The sequence below is a fragment of the Drosophila sechellia genome, chromosome 3R (assembly GCF_004382195.2).
Source record: "Drosophila sechellia strain sech25 chromosome 3R, ASM438219v1, whole genome shotgun sequence".
In the NCBI taxonomy this organism is placed as follows: Eukaryota; Metazoa; Arthropoda; class Insecta; order Diptera; family Drosophilidae; genus Drosophila; species Drosophila sechellia.
The window spans coordinates 7,858,880-7,876,738 of record NC_045952.1 but is presented as its reverse complement, the minus strand read 5'-3'; the positions used below and the strand labels follow the sequence as shown (position 1 = coordinate 7,876,738).

The following is a 17,859-nucleotide window of genomic DNA, read 5'->3' as shown; positions in this document are numbered from 1 at the left end:
AATGCTTTCTCCTGACGAATTTGTGCTTCTCCTTATCAAGATTTTACGATCTGTATAAACATATGGGTGTATTAATGGGTGTATCTTCTAGGCAGCTCCTATTTTTTATGGCATAACAATGCTGATTGTGGTGGCAGCCCCAAATGGACACATTAGATGGATTTGACAAATTTGTCAATCTTTATTACTGATGAAATTGGAGCATGGAGATGATATGTTTTCGTCAAAGGGAAATCATGCGAACGAAATATCACACTTTCTAAATATGTGGCTTGAAATAAAAAATTGTGTTAAGCCACTTAAAATAATAAATTAAAGTTTTACCTTTTGCACAAATTGCTCAATCAAGAGACACCAAAAGCAAATTAGTTAGTAGTAACCTCTTAAATCGCTTCTGAATTGGTTGCATAAAACAAACACCATTTGTTAATAACAATTGAAATATAATAGTATATTCTTAAGACTACGTGAATAGAATAAAATAAAAAACATGCATACAAGAAGTTGTTAAATTGGAAAAGTAATATAACCATGATTAAGTTCTCTTTGTCGATTTCTTCTATGAAGCAAAGCGAATTTATTGGCTTAATATAACTTATTTTTGGCACGGCAATCACGAAATGTGAAAATCCTTATCAGTCCAAATCGCAAGCAATTTATTGAGTCCTTTTGAAGACGGGCAATGCAGCGACAAAGACAAAACGCAAACAAAAAGCACAAAGAAAAGCGCAAAGAAAATTCGTAACAAGTGTTTTCTTTGCCAAGCCGAGGAGAGCGAGGAAAAGCGTAGCCCAGAGAGAGAGAGAGATATGGCTGTCGGCCGGGAGAGGCAGGAAAAGCTTTGAACTTGGCCATTGGCGAGGCAGCTCAGTTCAGTAATCGGTTCAGTCGACTTTGAGATTCCTGGCCAGAAACGACGGAGATCGACGGTTTCCAGGACGGCCGCGTCGTGTGCTCTAGAAAAGGAGAGTTGGAAAAACGCCAGCGGCAGCTAGCGCCAGAAACGCTGCTGTCACAGTTTCCACCTAAGTCGAAGGAAAACAAGTCAAAAGGCTCGTTCAAGTGGCAGTTGCTTTTTTTGGGCCAAGCCAGCGGTTCGTTTCGCTCGTGAGTGAGCCCCAATGCCTGTGTAAATGTGAGCAAGTGTATCCCCGTGTGTGCCTGCGTGTGCGTGTGTGTGTGTATCTGTGTGCGCTTCCTTCGTTTTGTGTATCCGTACAGCGTTTTGCTGGCGAGCTGCTCCAAATTTATACCCAACATATTTTTGCACATTTAATTGAATTAAGTAAAGGGCTGAGCTCGACCGCGGAGAACAGTGTCGCCAGTCCAGCTGGGTTCTTTTCGGCCCGCTCGCTATCTTTATATAAGAGAAAAGAGCTCGAGAAGGCCAGCGAATTGCGTAAAGTTTGTGTACCATGTGGTTGTGCCGTGGGAAAATGACATTAAGTGCTTAAGTAAATTATATAAAAACATTAAACGCCTCGCTGGGCATCCATAACTCGGAGACATTCAAAGCGACAGCTGTTCGCAGCCTGGAAAAACACTTTTCAGGCCTTCCGGTTTCTTTTGGCCAAGATAAACGGATATTCGCCAGGCAATTTCCCTTGCCCTGTTTTCGTGGCAATATGAAAAATTCAACCGTCCCCCAGGTTGTCACAACCGTTTCTGAGTCGTGGGCGGAGTGGGTGGTTGGGCTAGATTTTCGACTACTGTCAAGGTGTGCGCCAACCTCAAGGTCTAGTCACTAACCCAAAGCCCCAAAGACCACATTCACATACGAACATCGCAACCGATCCAGCCAGAGAAATAAAGTCATCTTGGCGGGCGATTCTTATTCGAACATGGCACCAAAATAAATATAAATAATAAATAAAAAAAATATATATCACTAAAATCCATGAAATATGCGCTATATTTAAATATATTAAATTAACAAAAGTGTTGCCCTTGAGTAGGCTATTTAAATTTATTAATTTACTTGTTATGAATGAACCGCCTAAATCTACGTAGCACCCTTACAGAACCTATACAACTTGGGTTTACCAATTTGTTTCCGTGTTTCCCAGGTGGCAGGTGGCGGGCGGCGGGCGTTGTGGTTACCTTTGCCGTCGAGCAGGTGTCTGACTGGCTGTGTTTTTGGTGTCACTTTCGTTTTCCTTCTCGCATTGCCCTCGCTCAAGTGCTGTGCTTGACCATAACCACTAAAAGTGTCACATTGCGTATACGCCGCGTGGTGTCCTCGACCGAGGTGTGTGTTTGTACGCTTACTGTTGGCTGTTTTCGCCGTTTTTGTTGTAAGCTCGTTTACTTTTGGCCAGCACACCACCCACGGAAAGCTGTGGGCCCTCTCAGTGGGACAGTCTCTCGCTCTCTCTCGCGACTGAGCTGCTTTCTCCTTTCTCCGGCGCACTTTCTCTCCCGTTCAGCTGTTTGTTTTGTTTTGAATCGCATTTCTCCTCGAACTGCGGCAGGAATGCGCTGTTTATCCCCGTCTGTTGTCGGTCATTTGGTCACGTTTTCTACCCATCTTCATCTTGAGGCGCTCATGTCTGGCAATTTAAATTTTATTGTGATTTTTATTCTTGGCAAAAGTAAACAGCGAGCGCCTCTTTCCCCAGCTTGTCTTTATAGAGCAATTTGGCGCCCAAAAGAATGCTCCGGACACGGCGATAAAAGCGATGTGTCTGCATTAGCTGGACGATACCTTGGGGAAGAAGGGTGATAATAAATAACGAAACTTACCAGCAATTTAATATTCAATCCTCCTCGCTGTTTTGTTCTCTGCCTTCATATCAAAATTTTAGATATAAAGAAAGTCCCTTTAGCTCATAAGCAAAACTTTTACTTAAAATACGTCATTCCGTGCACAAAGAAAATCTAAATGGTAAACTATTTGCATACCTGACAACTAGTTTTAAGAACTGTTATTTAGAAAACATAAATCGGAGCCAATTTAATTAACATTTAATTTTCCAAAAACAAATAATCAGCCCAAGATGGAAGAGAATTTAATAACTTTGCGGACTTTATGCATGTTTGTTTTTTTTTAATTTATCCAATTTATTCCTCTGTAAGCGTTCCGTTGTCCTCCTAGACAAATTCGAACTCTGTCAGTTAAGGCAACGTCTTGGCATTCGTCCAATAGCAAGGCAGCCCACATCCTTGCTCCCCATCACCCAGCGCCCTCAGCTATTCAGCCCCCTAGACTTCCGTTTCCGTTCTGCTGGGTATTTGCAACATTTTCGGCTGTCTCCTGTCGACTGCCATACTTTTATACTTTTATAGGGCGGGGGGGTTCTCGGTGAAAGCGATGAAATTTGCATATTCCTCGCATTAGCCAAATAGCGGCGGCTGCGCTGCGCTGAGTGACTGCTCATTAAAATGCTATAAGTGTAGGAACAATTTGCATGTTGCACGAGCTTCGAGCTGCGAGCTGCGAGCCACGAGTCTCGGGCTTGGAGCTGAATAATTAACACCCCAGCAAGACCTGTTGGCAGCTGGCATTTCTCTTGACTTTATTCGAGGTTCAGGAGCGTACAATCAGTGAGTTGGAGTTCTGCCGGATGAAGTCCATGTAGTTGCGTATGGCCAGGAAGCTGGACATGATGCGGTTGTTCTCCCAGCGCCAGTCGATCATAATGCCCACCAGATAGAAGTTCTGAGTAACGTGCCCCTTCTTTTGCATTCCAACCAAAGGTGCGCCCAGGTATAACGCCACCGGTTGCTTGTGGTAGCCACACACCGTGTTGCTGCTGGTCACCAGAGTCTTAACCTTCGATTGGCAGAAGCCCCGACTCAGCGTGTTTACCCAGGTCTTTTGCCTTAAGTCCTCAAAGACGCGAAGACCAGCCACTACAAATGTCTGAGCGACCAGGGTCTCATTGAGCAGGTTTGGAGGTGGCATGCAAATGGGCATTACATTCGGGTAGATCTTTGCGTCTCGCTGAAGAGTCAGCACTGCCAGGGAGTTCTTCAAGGTTCGCGAGTCGTAGTCCGGATGGATGGCTATCTCAGCCAGCTTGATCTCCTGCGACGGACGCACGCAATAGCCATCCGTTTCGCAGACTCTCACTCCGACCGGAGCACTCTTGTTGTGCACACCCAGGTGAACGGAGAAGGCCTCCGCTATCCCGTTGTACTGGACAAAACAGTGGGCGGGCGCCAAGACAGTGCGCTTCGATACCAGCACGCCCAGGCATCCATTGTCCCGAATCTTGCCCTCAAAGCCTGAAGTATTGAACGAAGTTGAATTGCGTATTAACTGAGCCGCTCAGAGATTCCTACCCTTGCCATACACTATCCGGGCCACCCACTGGTGCTCTGAGGGAATGGCGAAGGTGCTTTGCATCTGGAGCATCTGATCTTCGTTGAATGCCCCGCACTGGTTATCATCCACTTTCTCCGACCGAACTTCCGGGCCAAAAAGTCCGACGAGCAATAATAAAACTGCGATTCTACCAAGCATTCTGAAGCGCAGCTCAAAGTCAACTGACTGGGAGCTGGAAAAGCAGACAATGCATGTTGCACAGGGGATTTGCCCAGAAGCTTGTGATAGATAGAGCTTAGCAGGAACACTAGAATGAAAATACAATTCAATTGTTTTTACAATTTTTTTTTTTAAATATATATATGAAGTTGAGCTTCTTAGTGTATTTCGAAACCTTTATAAAAAATATTTTTAGATTTTTAATATTATAATTAATATTATACTATTTGATCAGCACATTTCGCTACGCCAAGAATGAGTTAATTTCTTTCCGTGTAACATGATGTTTGCTAAAATTTCCAACTAACTCTTCCAACTACCTGTTTTTCTACGTATCTAATTAATGTTCTATGATTACATTACGGCTAGCGATCGTAAACCCGTTTCCGATGCGGATCTCTGGGCAGTTCCCGTCACGATGCAACAGTTATTTCACTGAACCCACAAACATGTTACTTCCTTATTTTGAATAGTTTATTGAGTATTCACATAACAAGTTTTACTTCTATTTCGCATTTTCCATTATCCAGGAGCGAGCCCGTCGGACATTCTGGTAGACCTGAGTGGTAGCCTGTCCGGCATCCACGTTCCGGACCAGAATGGCCACCAGGTAGAAGTTGTGCGGCATCTCATCCCGCACATCGATGTCCATCAGTGGTGCTCCCGGATAGAACTTGGTTCGTTTCACGGGATAGCCGCACAGCTGGTTCACCGGGACTAGGACGCTGGAGGATGTCAGGTGCTTGCACTTTTGCGTAGACACTGTCATGGCCAAGCCCTTGCCCTTCTCCGGGGCCATATGATTGAAGCCGGTGTAGTGGAGGTTTCGATTGGTCAGCGTATCCGGTTCCGAAGTGCCCTCCAAGCAGATAGGCTGAACCCAGTTGGTCCACTCGACTGGTTTTTCCAGCCGAAGGATGGCCAAGTCGTTGTCGCCCGTGTCCTTGTCCGTTTGCGGATGCACCTTGATCTCCACCACTTTGTACAGCTCAGGCCCAGGCACACAGAAGTCCTTGTCGTTGCACGACAACTCCTCCTCCGGGGAGTCGGTCTCGTCCCAGACTCCCAACATTGCTACGGCTTTGGTGTCTCCGGATCGGGTGCTAAAGCGCTTTACGCACGTCCCAGTAGTGAGGACGTGTAGCTCGTTAATAATAACCACGGAGCACCTTGTATTCTCGTACCGATTTCCTGGAAAATCATCGAAGGTGGAAGCTTAGTTCATGTTATTAATTATTAACTTGGGGCCTTAGAAGGGGGCTTTTCAGAATTAACACTTCTAAAGTTAACTGACCCTGATCCTCCAGCAGAATGCCCACCCAGGGATTCTCGGAGGGCTCCGCACGCTCGTTGGTGGTGTACAATAGCTTTTCATCCAGACGACCGCATCGAAATTCTGCCATCGACAATGCTGAAAATGTATATAGCATTTTTAATAAATACTCGTAGTAACATTCAGCTGTTTCAATTTTACTAACTAACCACCTAGCCAAGCCAGAGTTAAAAGCTGAACAAGTTTTCCGCTGAGAAGCATTTTTATGACGATGTGCTCAAGTGCTCAGAGTTAACTAATCAAACAGAATTGAATTGAATAGTCTGAAATCGCGTCGAGCGTAGTTGAATAATTAATTAACAATCTCCCGCTCTCTCGTTGTTTATACTTATGATTCTCAGTGTGACTATCTAACATTTCTTGTAAACCTTAATCTCTTTGAATCTTCCTTCATTTGACTACTTTCTTTGTAGCCATATTGAAGACATTAAGATATAAAGATATGCCCCTTTTTAGCCAACTCACCTTCAGCTAACAACTAGTATTGGCATTCATTCACCATTCATAAATTAATTTAAAATATTTTATTAACTCACATAGACTGCATATCGGCTGTATATAGTCCCATAATGGGCATTTTTTAAATTATTGTGCAAAATATCCCACTTCATGGCTGTCAGAGTTGCAGATTTAAGATTATTTTGCCTTTGTTCGACAGCTTGAAAATCGATGGAATATTATTCTTAACCGCTTAAAATTACAGGCAATTATCAGGACCTTCATTATATAGCCATTAGACTCTTGGAACATCCCCTCGCGCCCTCTTACCCTCGGAGCCTGTCCTCAACTAGGTTGAATAATTAATGTTTCAATTAGAATACGATTATCGAAGGCAAGCACAAGCTGCTCGATGGGATGCGAAGGTGAAGGACACCGAAGGACATTGTAACTCATCCGGCCTGGTGGTAGTGTTGGTGGTGGTGGGGGGCTGGACTTAACACTCTACTAAGAACGCTTACAAATTGCCGGCCAGATCCGGTTGGCAGTTTATTGTCCACTCAACTTGACCTGCTTGAGCTGGGGCGTTCATAATTCGCATTGTTATGAGCCCCTCCCTCGCCTTTGTGGCCATCCAATCAATGTGCTCCTGGTCGGTTCTGGACTTTAATGAACGGCCGGCTGGCAGGCTGTTTGGTTGCTTGGTTGGTTGGTTGGCTGGTCGTGCGGCGGTGCTCGTAAAACTTGGCTGCCCTAGCCTTGAGTTTGGCCTACGCTACATCCAGGGAAGAGGGCAGTGGTGAAAAGTGGGGCCCATGCAAATTGCTCGGACCCTGAACAAGCTGCGTGGGCTTTGGGTGCGCCTTTCACTTGTAAAGAGTCGAGAAATGGCCTCCCATTTGCGTGTTCCTCAATCTTTAATCGCTGGGAGCACGTGAACAGCCTGATTCGAGAGTGCTTAGCCTTTGCAGCAGGGCTGGAACATGGCTGGTCGAATCGAACTGAATCATTGATTAGGCCACGGACCGAGGACTATGGCTTCCTTTAAAAAGTACATCAAAGTCCAGGTTTCAACCTTACGTTTATAAGTGAAGGCATACATTTAGGTATGGAAGGTGATATTGAGGCCGAAAATATACATAAAGAATAAGCTTGCTAGATTCTGGTATTTATGATTTATTGATTTTGCAGGACCGGATCACTATGAGCGACAGAGGAGTTCGGTAATGATGATAGCATGACGCGCGACGGCGAAATTCCAGCCATTTTCAATCCGAAAAGAGTGCGCACTCCTTCCGTGGTGGTCACCGGCGACTCCTCGACGAATGGACCGTACAGCAACAACAGCACCGGCGGAGCGGGAGCCAGCAGCAGCACGGCAGTGGTCCCCGGATCGTCTGCCCAGAACGGCGGCAGTGGCAGCGGAGCAGCGGGCAGCTGCGGGTTCAGCAACGTGCTCACCTCGAGCAATCCGCAAATAACCCACCAAGACTCGATCTCGTCGAGCCAACAGGACCCCAATGAGGTGGTCATCATCCCGGCGGACACCCCTACGAGTGCACCGGGCAGCCACAATGCGGCGCACCACTTCGGAGGCGGCGACTCCAGCGACACCCAGACGGAGCAGCAGCAAGCCAACGGGCACGGCGAGGAGTCCGAGCTTCGCTTCCGGAAGCTGCAGGCCTGCAAGGAGTCATGCTGCTCCGAACTGGCCCGGAAGGTGGGAAAACTTATGAATCATTCACTCAATTTTAATGCTATGCTATCGATGTCTGCACAGATGTACTTCGGAGTGTGCGTGACCATCCTGATGACCGCCTCGTGGGTGGGGGCCACCCACTGCATTAAGTACATGTACAAGTACCGTGCTCCGTACGACGACTTGCTGAACGACGACCAGGACACGTCTTCGAGCCGCGCCGACCTGAGCACGGAGCTGGAGGACATACTGGCCATCAGCGACTCGTCGCTGCACCACGTCGAGGACGCCACCGAGATGTTCAACATACCACCGCGCCAGCCGGTCTACTTCAGCGCCCCCTTCTTCGCCGCCTGGTTCTTCACCAACTTCTCGCTGCTCTTCTTTCCCATCTACCTACTGGGTCTGGTCTCCACCCGCAAGTGCGAGAAGCTGAGCGACATCCTTGGCGACGTGCTGCGAGGATTCCGGGAGCGCGGCTTCACCGTGGGTGAGTTGGATTGAGTTCGTCGGACATCCTTGAAAAACTTCCTTTTCACTGGCTCTTGATCTGCAGGTCGCTTCCTCAATCGCTGCCTCTGCTTCTGCATTTTGTGGCTGGTCACCACCTACCTGTACACCCTCTCCCTACACGTACTCTACGCCACGGATGCCCTGGCCCTGTTCGCCACCAACGTGGCATGCGTGTACCTGCTATCCTGGGTGATCCTGCACGAGCAGTTCGTGGGCGTTAGAGTGAGTACTTTATATCTGCAATTTTAAAATTCAAAAGTTATAATTTTAAAAGCGTTTAACCTTAATTTATTACTGCATTATACAAAGATAAAAGCCTTCACAAGCATCAAAACACAAGCAAAAAAACAAAACAATTTGATAAACATAAAAAATCAACTATTTGTGTAGATAACAGCATTTCATCTCTTCATTTTATGTGCCTTCGCTTGGAGCTCCTGCTCCTTTTCCTTCTGAAAGATCTTAACTATTTCCGAAATAACACAGCTGTCCAGCATCTTCATTGGCTTGCCATTCTCCAAAACGGCCACCTCCAGGCGGCTCTGGCCCAACTGAGTTACCTCGAGAAGGGCTCGTGTGGCTAGCTTGATGGCTTCACATTTGGTTGTCACTTCATGGTCGCGATAGGCCTTTTCAAAGAACTCCCTCACAGTATTTGCCGAACGCCCAGTGGAGATCGCCTTGTACTCGTAGAATATTCCGGATGGTTCCGTGTGGAAGAGACGTGCAGAGCCATCGGCGTCAATGCCTCCGACTAGACAGGATATTCCGAAAGGACGACGTCCAGTGCACTGAGTGTACTTCTGCTTATGCTGGGCAATGTATCTGGTGATGTACTCGGGGGTCACCGGGTTGTCGAAGTTGAGTCGATGGCTCTGGCACTCCATCTGCCCTCGATTTATTAGGATCCGTGCATCGGCCGTGAGACCGGCAAATGCCAACGCAACGTGCTTGTCGAGCATGCTGATCTTTTGCACCGTTCGATCCTCCTGCATCGGGGACACCGAGCTCTTCTCCACGCCCAGCACCACGCAATTGGCTCCACGAACGCCAACCGCTGTGGAACCCTTTCGAACAGCTTCCTGGGCGTACTCCACCTGCAACAGGTGGCCATCCGGCGAGAATATGGTTATAGCTCGATCGTAGCGTGAGGACATCCTTTGGATTAGTTAGCAGGCAACAGAATATAATGTTTGCTTGCCAGCAGTTATTTTGTTGAAACAATATGAATTTTTCTTATATTCGAAGTTTGACGTGAATATCCTTTATTTTCTACACCATAGTGATTATGATTATGATAATGTGATGTTATTACAATTCTTTGTAAATAAATCATTTCCTTTGAGTTATTTTAAAAATATTATACAAAATTTGGAATTTTGCAGATCGTGGCCATTATACTCTGCGACACAGGAATAGCGTTGCTAGCCTACATGGATGGAATTACGGAAAGCCGAACCCTAAGCGGCGTGGTCCTGGCCACATTGGCCGGAGCTGGCTATGCCGTGTTTAGGGTGAGTAATCCGTCGCCCGCCCACATGGAATGTCCTGCTTTCCCGTTTCGTGTGCGGCCATGTCGTGCTCATGTTGGCCTGTCGCTTCACAGGTTATGTTCCGCAAGGTGATGGGCGATCCGCCGGTGAGCCAAATCGCCTTCATATTCACCGCCCTCGGCTTCCTCAACGCCCTGCTGCTGTGGCCCGTGGTGCTGGGACTCTACCTGACTGGCACGGAAAGCCTCACATCGGAGAGCATACCCTGGAACCTGCTGTTCGCGGCGAGCCTCCTGCTCCTCGGTAGGACTCCTTTCCCAGCCCAGCTCCTTCTGCATTTGTTGTGCCGTAAACTTTTATCGCCGTAATTAATTTTGATTGCAGTTTTCCACGTTCTGATGCAGTTCAGTGCCGCCGTTACGTACAACATGTTTGTGACATTGGGTCTGATTACGGCTGTGCCCGTTTCTGGCGGTATGTACACGGACGAGCTCCTCAGCATGTTTTCCAGGAGTTGGGTGGAGGCGGGGTGGTCGAGGTCTGGGGTTAGCCTCTATTCGCTTGAAGGATTCCGTGACTATAAGTTGTTTTAAATAGTAATATTCAAGCGGGGCACTCACGTGGGTCACGTAACAACATTTGATCTTTGTAGTGGGCACATTGCGACATAAACTTTTACAAAACAATGGGCGAACTTACTTGGCCAAGTAGTTACTGGTAAAACATACAACAAATATACCTCTTTCAATACCTCTTAGAACAAAGTTGAAATAGGACCTCAAGATTTAAATACCTGATTGAAAAATACATATTTGAATATCCAATTTAATTGAGCTATTTTTACATCTCACTCGATTCCTTAGCCCTCGATGTCATACTGTACAGTGCGAACTTTGCTGGCATGAAACTGGCCGGAGTTATCCTGATTGGCATCGGATTTTTCCTCGTCATGTTTCCCGCCAACTGGCCAGACTATATAACGCGATTGTTGCGGTAAGTGGGAATATATTTCGTATTTATTCATATTGCTAGGAATAATTGTTATGCAATTAATATGCTAATTTTCTTTGTCAGAGTGTAAAAGACTCGTGCGTGTTTGTTTTGAATACTTAACGGCTTCAGTTTATTCTGGTTCTTTATTATTTTTTATTATTGTTTGGTTGTTGCTACTCCGTGGCATTAATGACTAAAGCAAACATTAAAATAAACCATCGAAATAATAATTTAACTTTCTACTCATGTTTGATTTCGATAAAACGCTGTTAATTTCCTGTATACTCACATAAACTAAATATATTTAATTTTATATAAACAAACATCTTGCAGAAAGAGCGTTCGTGCCATACTCCGCTACCAATGTTGTTGTGAATTAGCCGAAATTCGCTATGCTCATTCGGTAGGCCAAAAACACAAGCTAAGCCAAACACCCAAAGCCCAAAACCCAAAACCAAAATCGAAATCGAATACCAAACCAATGCCCTGATTCAGTGCATTAGATATTAATTAGAATCGTAGGCAACCAAAGATTTGTGTTATTGATATCCAACTGAACAACTTCCAACTGAACTTTGACCTGATAATGCTAATCATAAGTAACAGAAACTTGGCAGATTTTTTACTGAATACAACAACAAAAACTTCTATGCTATCTATAGGTATATATATACTAAACACCCATATATTCCACAAGCAAAAACTACAACACTTTGGCTTCCAACTTTGCGCTCACCCTTGTTGAAAGAAATACATATACATATATAGACATGTGTATCCAACTGTAACTATATTTACTTTATGTACACCAAATTATCCTCATATATACCGATATAAGCCCCCTCACACATTTACGACATATATCTATCTATATATCGTTACATCGTTTAATAAAGCCTAAAGTTCTACAGACACTAACTACTTCGGCTGTTGTGCAATTGGTTGACAATCCCATCTCGTTGTTGTTCTTAACGTTTTTTGGCGCTGGCGTTACCATAAATGTACTTATTCTTATTGTTGTTGACCTTTTTGATGATTTCGTTTCGTTTCGGCATATCAGCAACCCCAAGACCCCTTTAATATGCATATGTACCACCCATGATGACATGGCATATCCGACCGATCTCAGTGCCAATCTTTTGTTTTGCCCACTTGTGTATGATATATCCTTGTATCTGGATGTTGGTTGCTGGTGCCGAGGTTCTATTACTGTAGTAGTTCCCACTCCTGAACGACACAAACCCGCCCACACATCCTGAAACCCACACACACATACACACACACCTCAACGTACTTGTATGTAGTTTGAGTTTCGCTGGTGTTGCGAAAGTTTCCGTTTCAAGATCCACGCAGAACTCCAAGAATATGGATGCTGGTGACTATGATATTGCTGATGATGATATGTTTGGCTGTTTGTTGTGTGACCTCTACTGAATTGCAGCTTCTTGTAATTGGGTTCAATCTGTACCTGGCAATTACCCGTCTGGTGTAAATAAGTTCGATTTTTGGTTCAATTTTGTTTTGTTTATTAAACTGTCTGCACTTAGAAAGGAGAGCGCAAGATACCATAGATGTTAAATTGCAGCATGACCGAATTTAACATGGCTGGGTATCCCATTATCCCAAGTAAGGTCGGTTATCCATTATCATTTGCCCTCCAACCTGTCAGGATGCTACCGGCCAGAGAGAAACCAAATAAAAAGCAAGCCCTGACCCTTAAAGCGATTAATACCTAAATAATGATATACATTTAAATGCATTCAAATTGTTACTGATTGGCATGTTTGAACCGAACTTCGTTTTCTCTTCGTTTTCGTTTCGAATTGACGGTTTTTCGTTTTCCAAACTGATCTGCTCTTGAGTTGCTCCTTTATTTCTGTGCGATCTGTCTGTCTTTAAACTCTTTAAATTCTTCAAGCTCTACTCTATGCTAATACTATACCTACTTCTTATATATATAAAAAACGTGTCGACATTTCTCAATTGTCTTTTTGCAGAAGCATCATAATGCTGGGTCACAATGCGAGGTGAGTTTCGAGATTAGGTTGAGATGAGAATTGAGTATGTTATTTTAACCACCTAAGCTAAAAACAACACCGTGCCCGAAATCTGAAAGAAGGGTTTTTCGTTACTGTACCATATAGGAATACCTTACTCTAAATACCCAGCCCATACCGAGACAAGCAATCAACAAACTTACTAATATATTTATCCAAATCCAACTGTAAGCGAAGTATGTTTTTTCATTCGATTTCGTTATAATCCTTAGTCAACTCTTGCCTAGACTTTTGATAATTCGGGTTTACTTTGGTTTCGTTTGGTTTGACTGCAAGGACTGCAAGTGATTCTCCTAACCTTATGTACATCTCGCATCTAAGTTTTGATTTCAACCTTCCTTTCGTAAGCTAATCTGAGTAACAGTATGATAGCCTTTGGTTAATAAGTAAGCAATGACCGAGTAGTCCCGGTCTACAGATTTTGGTTAGCCATTCTTTTGGCCCAGTGCTAAGGTAAGTCGATCCGAGAGTCCGCATTGCCCACCGCCAGCCAAAGTCACCTCACATAAAGTGCAGCGATGGGATGCCGAATGACAGACTCACCCAATCACCCAAGTACCACCAAACCACCCACCCACCCACTTTCGTAGACACCGGAGTAGATGCAATGATCATGATCTTCCTTTGAGCCGTTTCTTGTATAATATTCTTTTTGGAGGCCATCTGAAATCGATTGCTGGTTGTCAACGATGCAGCAGCCAAGGATTCATGCCCCTTTCGAGAACGTCCTCTCAGTGCTTGGCCGCTGTATCGTTTACACTCGTTGTTCAGAGAACTAGCAGCTATCTAGCAGTAGAATCTCCTGATTTGTATATAGTAACACCGCTAATCTGTACTATTGCTTCTTTTCTTCTTGTTTTTCTTCTTCACCTCTGCCACAACCTGCCTATCTCTCTTTCTCTCTCTCTCTATGTGTGTTTCTCTGGACTATCTCCTCTTCTCGAACTGTTCTCTCTCTCTCTTTCTTCACACACCTACACCAAAAAACACATACACACTACTGGACTGGACTTGGCCAAATTGAATGACCTACATTGCAAAATACAACAAAATACACTGCAACAAATTATTGTACCTGACCACACATTGAAACCATGTAGCGGTAGGCCAGCGCTTTGTAAACGAGATGCTATAGTCACGGGACCGTCCACCAGATATGCGCAGCGGCACATCACGCGCACGCACCATATAAGCTAAGAGTTTTGGACAAGTCACTGAAATGTACAGAAAACCAAAAAACAGAAAAACAGAACAAGACAAGATATATTTTGTAAAAAGATTTTCAAAAAAAAAAGAAACTTAAAACCAAAGAAAAACTTAAAATCGAATGCACCACTTGCCAGATCGGGGTAAGTACAACATCTAATTGATTTGCTAGCGATAAGTACTACTATCAAGGTACAGTTGCCACTCGTAGAAATAGCAACATGACAGGCATCGTCTTGATTTTTCTTTACTTTTTCTGACGTTCTTTTTTGACATCACCTTAAGTTATGCGTTCTATTCTTCTCTCCCATATCTTTCACCCCTCTGTCTGTACTCTTTTTGGATTTTCGACTTACAGATCGCAGCATATATATGCTACCCATTACAAACATAAACGAAAGTATTACGCGGTCAAAACCGACTCATATGTTGTTTGAGCCAATCGCATGAATGATACCAATAGAAACCAAACCAGCGTGTGGCTTCCGACTGTTTTCGCTTAGGCCCCTGTGCCACTGCGCCACGCCCACGCAACTCCCCAGAAAACCCAAAAAGTTTTTACAACTGTTAAGCGACTGTTAAGAACACTTTTGTACCAAACTACGTTAAGTAACATTCAAGTTTCCGACTGAGAAACTCAAAACGAACGAACGGTGAGAGCATCCTACGATTATTTTTGATCAACTCCTGAATCACTAGCTGCACCCCAATCCCCCATGTACAGCTCACTAGATCGATCAATCACTATCCCAAAATCGAAAAACGTTGAAAAGTCTTTGAACCTTTTTTAAGTTCCGTTTGCTTTGTAACGTTACAGCTTGCCTATGTTGTTGAGAAGTATCTTTGCTATTCAATGAACTTTGGAGAGCACCGCTTAATGTAACTATTTCGGCACCCGTAACTTAATCTCCCGCTTAAGCCCCAAACACCAACACCAACACACATTCCACATACACCAGCAACCCTACACAACACACACAATGTATTTGTATATAAATGAAAAATAAACACAAAACATCAGTAAAAAATCCGTAAAAGTCTTAGCGCTTAGGCTATCGTATCCGGGCATTGCAGACACGAGATTCTACCCGGAACCCAAATGCCGACGTGTCCGCTCGATCTGCAGTGCCCAGTCCAAAAAGATATAGTCATGCAAGCGCTTACTCTATGTAAATGTGAGTGTACGTAGCGCCTTAGAGCTAAACACCTAAGAAATGCCTAGAAAGTAACTAAACTAAAGCCAAGCAGAAGAGATCCCTAACCAGATACATAGCTAGCCCGGCCAATACTAACAGTTGACACTTTGTCTTCCACAAAAAAAAAACAACATGTCTTCCCACACACAAACTATAGATGGGGTCGCGGCCCTCGGAGCGGTACTTCAACAGGTCAGCATCCCACCATTATCGACTATCGGACGGGATACATAAGGTCCCATCTTCGTTCACCCTCTGGCCGTGTGAGATGACTGATCTGTCGCCGACCACCTCTGGGTTTCTACATGGCCATGGCGGCGCCAACGCACAGCATCACCAGCAACTTTTGCACCACCAACAGCAGCAGCATCAGCAGACCCACCAGCAGCACCTCCAGCAGCAGTACCACCACCGGCAGCACTCGCTCCACCAGCAGCACCTGCAGCGCCAGCACTCGCACACCTCGCTGACCAAGATCCACCGCCAGAGCAGCAGCCACAGCGTCCACGGTGGAGGCGGGCGGGCGGATCACCACCGAACCACTACCGGAGCCACCGGACGGCTCTTCTCCTACTTCGGAAACGAGCAGGATCACGAGCGCAAGAAGTCGGAGACGTCGTTCTTTAATCTCGGATTTCGGAGGAAGTCCACTGTGGTCTACTATGCTCCAGCGGATTAAGGCAACAGCACTTGCTCAGGCATATCACAACCATATAAGCAAGAGGATACAATCAGATTTATTAGCGAGACAGATGGGTTATAGTTTGTTTGACATTATATCATAATTATTGTCGTTGTTGTTGATGTAAAAGTTCAATCGGATCGCATGCAGTTACAATTTTGCTCAAATATAACACATTTAAAGGCTACAGTTACAGAAACAGAGTTACAGATACAGATGCAGAAGCAGCTGCACATGCAGATACAGATACACACCACAGCACGGAGTTAGTCTCCCCACCTCCAATGTACCCATGGAACCCATGACCACGCACCCTGCCTCGCCTTGAATCTCAGCCTCAAGATACAGAAACCCGAGAAGGAGCCCGCGAATTGAGCTCAAAAGTGCCCCGAAAGTTAACTATATACGGTTATAATTTAATACTCATAATTATTACGAAATTGTATAAGGAATCGAAGCCAATTGTTTTAGCAATTATATACATTAATTATAACGGCAATTAATAGTCAAATATTTTAAAGTGAACTCACTAAATGGCACACCTTGAGAAGGGAAATTTAACGAAAAAATGAACAGAAAATCCAAGATATTAAATGCAAATAGTTGATAGACGTCACCGAGAATATTCCAAATTCACCCGGCTAAGGAACCCATTAAACTGTAAGCTCATCTAGCGAATAGATCCGAATGGTTTTTCATTTAAACATAACAATTACATATATAGGGACTAATGTTTTTTTAAAGGCTTTTATTTGAACGCGAACTGAATGCGAAACGGAGTCAAAACGAATCGAAGTATTAGTATTTTTAAATGTTTATGTGTTGTTCGTAATTTGTAATTCGAAGTGTTGTACGCGTAGAGTCGAAATGAATCAACGAGGATACTGTTGTATTAACGCAACCGCCTCTTCTTTGAGCCAATCTGGGAGTACCCATTGTGGATTGCTCAGATTAGAGCCGTTGCATGTTATATGAACTAAGTTGTGTAGCCACATCCAATAATTGATTTGTGATAGTTTTTAAAAATGTTTGATAACCAACCGCATACACCACATACTTTTACCTACCCGACCCAAAAAAAGAGAGGCGATGGTATAGCTGGGATGTATTTAGAACACACGAAAACCGAACACGAAATAAATAGTTAAATAAAACCCAACCGACTACAGAATGTACTACATATTTCAATGGGACAAAACCAAGCAAGCCATGGCTAATCTTTCATTTGTCTAGGGTAACTGTCAGGAAGGAACATTTTCTCAGTATTAAAACATCAACCATTCTGAAATTGTTAAAATTCTAAAAGGATTAAAAAAAATCATAGTCCAAATTAGAAATTTTTCTTGATATTTCGTGGATAGAAAGCCGATTGTGAGCCGTTGGATAGCGCGAACCTATTCAAGTCGAGCCAAGCGATCGAGTTATCGCGAATATATATAAGATACTAATACTATTGGAGGAGAATTTACGCCGCTCGGCGGTTAGACGGGCGACGTGAATCGTTTTGGAGTTTTCAAGACCTTTTGTAATTTTTGTTCTCTAAAGTATCACAATTTGTGATATCAATTAGCACTTTTATAATATCTGGAAAATTCAAGCAGCGGATTTTGAACTTTGACCTGTGCTCGTCGCATCTAATACATTCAAATTGTAAAGCGTGAAGAAAACTCACATATTGGCAAGATCAGTTCTTTTGGAAGCACCGAAAACTAACGTCTTAACTAACGCCGGGAACACTCGCTTGCAAAATGAATAAGTTTGGT

The 17,859-nt window shown here is 44.3% G+C and overlaps 5 protein-coding genes across 21 annotated transcripts in view; 2 read left to right on the top strand and 3 right to left on the bottom strand.

Moving 5' to 3' along the window:
• Positions 1 to 887: 887 nt before the first annotated feature.
• LOC6619221 (putative thiamine transporter SLC35F3) lies at positions 888 to 17,255 on the top strand. 12 transcript variants are annotated; one of them, XR_004362258.1, is made up of 12 exons: positions 888 to 1,135; positions 7,449 to 7,977; positions 8,038 to 8,446; positions 8,513 to 8,691; positions 9,855 to 9,983; positions 10,076 to 10,265; positions 10,347 to 10,436; positions 10,826 to 10,955; positions 12,953 to 12,982; positions 13,100 to 13,179; positions 13,240 to 13,355; positions 14,577 to 14,657. XR_004362258.1 is itself a non-coding variant. In XM_032723757.1 (11 exons), exons 2-11 carry the CDS (start codon positions 7,495 to 7,497, stop codon positions 16,091 to 16,093), a joined length of 2,232 nt encoding a protein of 743 aa, XP_032579648.1. In that variant the 5' UTR covers positions 7,346 to 7,363; positions 7,449 to 7,494; the 3' UTR covers positions 16,094 to 17,255. The 12 variants fall into 12 exon arrangements, 10 of the variants coding, with proteins under 10 accessions (XP_032579646.1, XP_032579647.1, XP_032579644.1 ...); XR_004362257.1 differs by lacking the exons at positions 13,100 to 13,179; positions 13,240 to 13,355 and adding an exon at positions 14,113 to 14,361 and having other exon boundaries at positions 14,577 to 14,668; XM_032723757.1 differs by lacking the exons at positions 888 to 1,135; positions 13,100 to 13,179; positions 13,240 to 13,355; positions 14,577 to 14,657 and adding exons at positions 7,346 to 7,363; positions 11,289 to 11,358; positions 15,572 to 17,255.
• On the bottom strand, positions 3,499 to 4,496 carry LOC6619224 (CLIP domain-containing serine protease 2). Its single transcript, XM_002043407.2, has 2 exons — positions 4,285 to 4,496; positions 3,499 to 4,227 (listed from the first exon to the last, which is right to left on the bottom strand). Exons 1-2 carry the CDS (start codon positions 4,463 to 4,465, stop codon positions 3,527 to 3,529), a joined length of 882 nt encoding a protein of 293 aa, XP_002043443.1. The 5' UTR covers positions 4,466 to 4,496; the 3' UTR covers positions 3,499 to 3,526.
• On the bottom strand, positions 4,943 to 6,061 carry LOC6619223 (phenoloxidase-activating factor 3). Its single transcript, XM_002043406.2, has 3 exons — positions 5,969 to 6,061; positions 5,781 to 5,897; positions 4,943 to 5,677 (listed from the first exon to the last, which is right to left on the bottom strand). The coding sequence occupies exons 1-3, from the start codon at positions 6,018 to 6,020 to the stop codon at positions 4,992 to 4,994; spliced, it is 855 nt and encodes a 284-aa protein (XP_002043442.1). The 5' UTR covers positions 6,021 to 6,061; the 3' UTR covers positions 4,943 to 4,991.
• LOC6619222 (proteasome subunit alpha type-7-1A) lies at positions 8,738 to 9,823 on the bottom strand. The gene has a single exon (XM_002043405.2). The coding sequence runs from the start codon at positions 9,624 to 9,626 to the stop codon at positions 8,871 to 8,873; it is 756 nt and encodes a 251-aa protein (XP_002043441.1). The 5' UTR covers positions 9,627 to 9,823; the 3' UTR covers positions 8,738 to 8,870.
• Positions 17,256 to 17,367: 112 nt separating the features above from the next.
• LOC6619216 (heterogeneous nuclear ribonucleoprotein R) overlaps positions 17,368 to 17,859 on the top strand; it is a 54,083-nt gene continuing 53,591 nt past the window's right edge. For all 6 annotated transcript variants that reach the window (XM_032723747.1, XM_032723727.1, XM_032723737.1 and 3 more), the window contains exon 1: positions 17,368 to 17,857. In XM_032723747.1, coding sequence (XP_032579638.1) covers positions 17,845 to 17,857 — 13 coding nt within the window. In that variant the 5' untranslated portion in view covers positions 17,368 to 17,844. The remainder of the gene's footprint in view (positions 17,858 to 17,859) is intronic.